The sequence below is a fragment of the Henckelia pumila genome, chromosome 3, assembly GCF_033568475.1.
Source record: "Henckelia pumila isolate YLH828 chromosome 3, ASM3356847v2, whole genome shotgun sequence".
Taxonomy (NCBI): Eukaryota; Viridiplantae; Streptophyta; class Magnoliopsida; order Lamiales; family Gesneriaceae; genus Henckelia; species Henckelia pumila.
In genome coordinates, this window is record NC_133122.1 from 176,412,861 (window position 1) to 176,418,700 (window position 5,840).

The 5,840-nt window shown below is 38.4% G+C and overlaps 1 protein-coding gene across 1 annotated transcript; it reads left to right on the plus strand.

Moving 5' to 3' along the window:
* The first annotated feature begins 1,735 nt into the window (after positions 1–1,735).
* On the plus strand, positions 1,736–4,089 carry LOC140887289 (9-cis-epoxycarotenoid dioxygenase NCED1, chloroplastic-like). The gene has a single exon (XM_073294454.1). The coding sequence runs from the start codon at positions 1,912–1,914 to the stop codon at positions 3,685–3,687; it is 1,776 nt and encodes a 591-aa protein (XP_073150555.1). The 5' UTR covers positions 1,736–1,911; the 3' UTR covers positions 3,688–4,089.
* The last annotated feature ends 1,751 nt before the right edge of the window (positions 4,090–5,840 follow it).

Consider the following 5,840-nt stretch of genomic DNA (forward strand, 5'->3'; position numbering starts at 1 on the left):
ATTCAAGTCGAATCAAATCGAAGTGAACTCGAGTAGAGCTAATAATGTTACATTCCATATGTTATCTTTACACATAAATTTTCCCGTTTTTAATTCGATCATATAATTTAATCGTGGAATGAGCTGAAGGGCTTACTCAAATTTATTCTCCCAAAAACATTCTCGATTCCCTTTCCAATTATCCTCAATCAAATCAACTTCCCCACATGACAAAATAAAATGATATCAGACTTGATTTAATATTTTTTTTAAAAAAAAATAAAATATCCTAAATCCATAACAAATATCAGAGAATAACGAGTTGGGGGTGAAGAAGACAAGGGTGGTCATGTCATATTTCGAAGAAGCTATGTATTAATGTGTATATAATATGGTCCACTCCGACAACCTCATTCATTCACAATTAATTATTGGATATCTATCATATTATCCAGTTATTTCCTAAATAATCACACACATATAGTTTTGATCTCGTATACTCTAGTGTGTAAGAGTTTTGTGAACGACTACCACAACACACGTTTTAGTGATTTCTTTTTTAGAAAATAAAATGCAATAGTGTGTTTTATGTTATAATGATCGTTCACAAAAATCCTGCACACTAGGATTCTGAGATCAAACCTATACCAATATCACTTAGTTTTTTTTTTTTGTGTGTGAATATTAGTTGAATTTTGGTGAGGTTTTGTTTTAAGATACCAATAATACACTTACTTATAGTGTTTTTTTCCAAACTTTGATTTACCTTTTGTTTTTTTTAAATATTCATTTTATAATTTAATTACAAATTTTAAAATAAAATCACGATTGTTACGCGTTTTCCGAGATGCTAGTATATATATGTATATATAACATATACGATTATACGACATGTACAATATTACATATTGAGTTAAAAGTGTATTTGAAATTAAAAAATTATCTAAATACATTTTGAAGGATTTTTTTCAAATAAATTTGTACGAATAATTTTGTAATTTCAGATGCACTTTATAACGCAATTTGTAACCCTCAATCTACATATAACAATTATATATATATATATATATAATTTTGATCTCCTGAGCACCCATCGTGAGAACATCTGTGAGCACCGGTTGATGTGATATTGGCATATTGGATGTACAAGATGCCCTCGTACTGTATTAATGTAATTCATGTTTTAATATTCCATAATTGTGTGATTATCGTATGTTTTTTTTATCGCATGTTAATGATATAAATAATTGATAATGAACACGAAAAATGTGAATTTAAAAAAAAGGTTGACCCCAAAGGGAACCCCATCTCACATGAGTCAGAGGGGCCCATTGGCTCATGCGGGGTAAAATCGAGGGATGTGCACGAGCGGCAGGGACCTGAGGGAGGAAGCAACATGGTCAACCTACATAGCATACCCCACAATATTTCAGCAGAAAATATGCTCCACACGAAGATCGAACCCACAACGCTGAGAAATTTCTTCTCACATCACCTGAAGCCTTACCAATTCGCATATACCCTCGTGGGCACGAAAAATGTGAATTTGGTGACAGAGCCGGTGAGCAGGGAATATCAACTATTTTGACGCGTTTTAAAACCGTAAAAAACTCTCTATAAACCAAAGCGGAAAATATCACTAGCAGTTTGGGTCGTGACACATAAATACTTTATATTTATGGGAAAGATTCGAAAATAAAATTATTGTTTTCAAAAAATAAGAAAAAACATGAAGAACAGAGTTGTCTCTCCAAAATAACGTACACGTGGGCACCCCCACGTCCATGCCCACTGGGGGCTCTATATATATAGAGCCTCTCCCCCTCTCCAACCACTCAACACAGAAAGCTCTCATTTTCCATTAAAACCCTACACATAACTCATAAAAATCACTTCTCAACATTTCAGAGCAGAAATTGTTCAGAAGGAGGAATGGCCAATTCTAACGCCGCCACAAGTTCTTGGATTAAGCCTAATTCGCGTCCGCCATTAATAGCCGACTTGGGCTCCTGCAAAAATTCTGTATCCTTCACCCAACAACTTGTTTTGCCGCGCAGAAAAGAAGGAAACTTGGACATAAAATCCTCCCTCCAAGCTCCGACGATCCATCATCTCCCGAACCCATCCCGGGTTCAAACGGCTACGAATCCACTGAAACCACAATGGAATTTGATTCAGAAAGCTGCGGCAATAGCTCTGGATGCAGTGGAGAGTGCGCTCACTGCTCACGAGCTGGAGCGCCCTTTGCCTAAAACAGCGGACCCTGTTGTCCAAATCGCCGGAAACTTCTCTCCCGTGCCGGAACAGCCGGTGAAGCGCAAACTTCCGGTCACCGGGAAAATCCCGGATTCCATTCAAGGTGTGTACGTGAGAAATGGGGCTAACCCGCTCTTCGAGCCGCTGGCGGGACACCACCTCTTCGATGGTGATGGGATGATTCACAGCGTGAAAATTTCGGACGGCACCGCTAGCTATGCGTGTCGGTTTACGGAGACACAGAGACTGATCCAAGAAAGGGATTTGGGCCGCCCTGTTTTCCCGAAAGCTATTGGAGAGTTACATGGCCATTCCGGCATAGCAAGATTGATGCTTTTCTATGCTCGTGGTTTGTTTAAGCTGGTGGATCATAAACAGGGAACCGGAGTTGCCAACGCTGGATTGGTGTACTTCAACAACCGTTTGCTGGCCATGTCCGAAGACGATTTGCCTTATAATGTACGCGTGGATGGGGACGGGGACCTGAAAACAGTGGGAAGGTACGGTTTCAATGGCCAGTTGAAGTCCCCCATGATTGCTCACCCGAAGATCGACCCAGTCTCCGGCGAGCTCTTTGCTCTGAGCTACGACGTGATCCAGAAGCCTTACTTGAAGTACTTTTGGTTTTCAAGAAACGGAGAGAAATCAGAGGACGTGGAGATCCCCATTTCTGAACCCACAATGATGCATGATTTCGCTATCACGGAAAATTTCGTGGTCATCCCGGATCAGCAGGTGGTGTTCAAGTTGTCGGAAATGATCAGAGGTGGCTCTCCGGTCGCGTACGATAAGAAGAAAGTTTCCAGGTTCGGTGTTCTGGACAAGTATGCGAAGAGCTCTTCCGGGATCAAGTGGGTTGAGGTGCCTGATTGCTTCTGTTTCCATCTCTGGAATGCATGGGAGGAGCCTGAAACTGATGAAATAGTTGTCATTGGTTCTTGCATGACTCCCCCGGACTCCATTTTCAACGAATGCGAAGAAGGATTGAAGAGCGTTCTATCCGAAATCAGGCTGAATTTGAAGACCGGAAAATCGACGAGAAAGCCCATCTTGTCACACGAAGATCAGGTGAATTTAGAAGCCGGGATGGTGAACAGAAACAGGCTTGGAAGAAAAACCCAATTCGCATATCTCGCCATAGCGGAGCCATGGCCCAAAGTCTCCGGGTTCGCAAAAGTAGACCTTTTCACAGGCCAAATCAAGAAATTCATCTACGGGGACGACAAATACGGCGGCGAACCCCTGTTTCTCCCCGCAGGACCTGACCCAAAATCGGAAGACGATGGCTATATTCTGACCTTCGTCCACGACGAAAAGGCCTGGAAATCAGAACTCCAGATCATCAATGCCATCACAATGAAATTGGAGGCCTCGGTTAAGCTCCCATCAAGAGTTCCCTACGGTTTTCACGGCACGTTCATCAACGCGAAAGACTTTGCGAATCAGGCCTGATATCTCGATCCCGATTCAACCCATTTTTTTATTACCATTTTCCGTGCACAATTTCCAGTGGGAAGGTTTGCTTGCTCATACATTCTTCTCCCTGCTGGAGTGCTGTATGATATTATTCTTTTTTTTTTTTTTTTTTGAAATACAATATGTTTTCGCGCGGGGAGTTTCCGGGGCCGGCACGGTAGCTTTCGGATGTGAGGAAGCTCGGCTGGTTCCCGACGATCGTCTCACACAGTACGTGAAATCAGGCAGAATAGCTAGGCAGGCACATATATGATATACCATATATAGTTCAGTAAGAATAGTTTGACAATGTTAGTTTATTTGAAACATATATACTACTTTTTTTTTCTATGTTTTCTTGTACAAACTTATAAATGGCAATTATAAGATTTTATTTTATTTTTTTTGTGCCTACTACCAAAGTACCATCTTCATCATACTTGATTTTAATTTTTATGTAGAATTTTGGAGTGGTCGGATTCGTTAAATCATTTGAGAATTATTTTGTGTATGGATGCGAAATCGATTGACGTGGAACCGACAAAATATTCACGTGATTTTCGAGCTCTATGAATCAGCTGATGGCCACACGACTAGCTAGTTCTTTGAAACAAGTTGGGATTCAATTATAAGTTGGAACTGATATACAGATTATGAGAGTCAATTTACAACTTAAACTCGTAGATCAACAACATCAAATATATCACAAAAACGACTTGTCTTACGCGAGTCATTTTTTTAAAAAACGGATATCTGATCTGACCAAACTTTTAAAAAATTACTATTTTTTATATCAAAAGTGTTATTTTGTATTACATATATGGATCGACTTAATCTTTTTCATGGATTTATAAAAAAATTGATCAGTGAAAAAGTATATATTTTTTATTATAATCATGTGATTAATTTGGAAACGATTTTAAAAAATTGAAGTAATTCTTTCGATGCCTCAGTTAAAACATTAGTTTCTTATTCACGTATTACTGAATAACTACGTTTAATTTTTATTTTTTAAAAATGAATGATTTTTTTTTTGAAGGTGAATATAAATTATATAATGAGTTTTTCTAGTATATAGCAATTTGAGTGATAAAATGATGCAACTAGTAATTAAAGTGATACACTCGTATGTATTGTTTGGCTCGTGCAATATAATGATGAAAGATACATGATATATGGTTTAGGGATGATAAATCAATATATATGAATAACATATAGTATAATGATTTACAAAGTATATATAATATTTTGTAGTGCTCGGAGTCAAAAGTGGTATGAAACTAAGATTGTGTGTAATCAACTAATACAATAACATTTGCACCAAACCGTGCCTCGGGTGAATGAACATTGTGCTCGTATATATAGCTAATCATTATTTTTCTCGTCCGTTTGCGCTACGTGTTGCATGTGGCCCCAACTCATGCCCATGGTGCTAGGACACCCATGATGGCACGAATCCAACACCATAAATACGTTATCTATCCATGAAAACTCCAGAAAAAACAACATCGTGTCGTGGAATGCATAGAATGACACAATCCACAATTAGAGGGATGCATGAGAGGCATGGATCAGTAATCGAACTGTTTTGAGTTACTGATCCTCATGTGGAAATGATTAAACTAAACTTTGAAGCTTTTACTTGCTGCTGTATATACTGAATGATTCACAATTGGCTCGATCCTTAATTTTGTGGAGAAATTAATTAATTTATGGAATTAATCATTAGTGCAAATAATTAATGTAGCAGGTTGACTAAAACTGGAGGAGTACGTATAATGGCAATTAAATTGCTGCTCTGTATGTGGACATTGGGCCACATGGCAGATAAAACATCCCAGCCATGGCCCCTTTCCGCGAGAGAGTTAATATTGTCCATGAATTTTATTCCAGAGAAACAAAGATGGCTCTATTGCAATTGCATACAATTGGACGCACATAATGTAATATAATGCATGTATATATGGGGTTATTTTGTCGATATATACACTCAGTGCCGTCAAAATTGAGTATTAGTACTCATGCGCGTGTCTTTCGATTTCTGACAATTTTAGTTATTTTTCATTTAGAGTGTCGATACTGCACATGTTGAACGTCATGTCGATATTGGGTCATCGTCATATCAGTACAACGTTGGATATACAAATGAC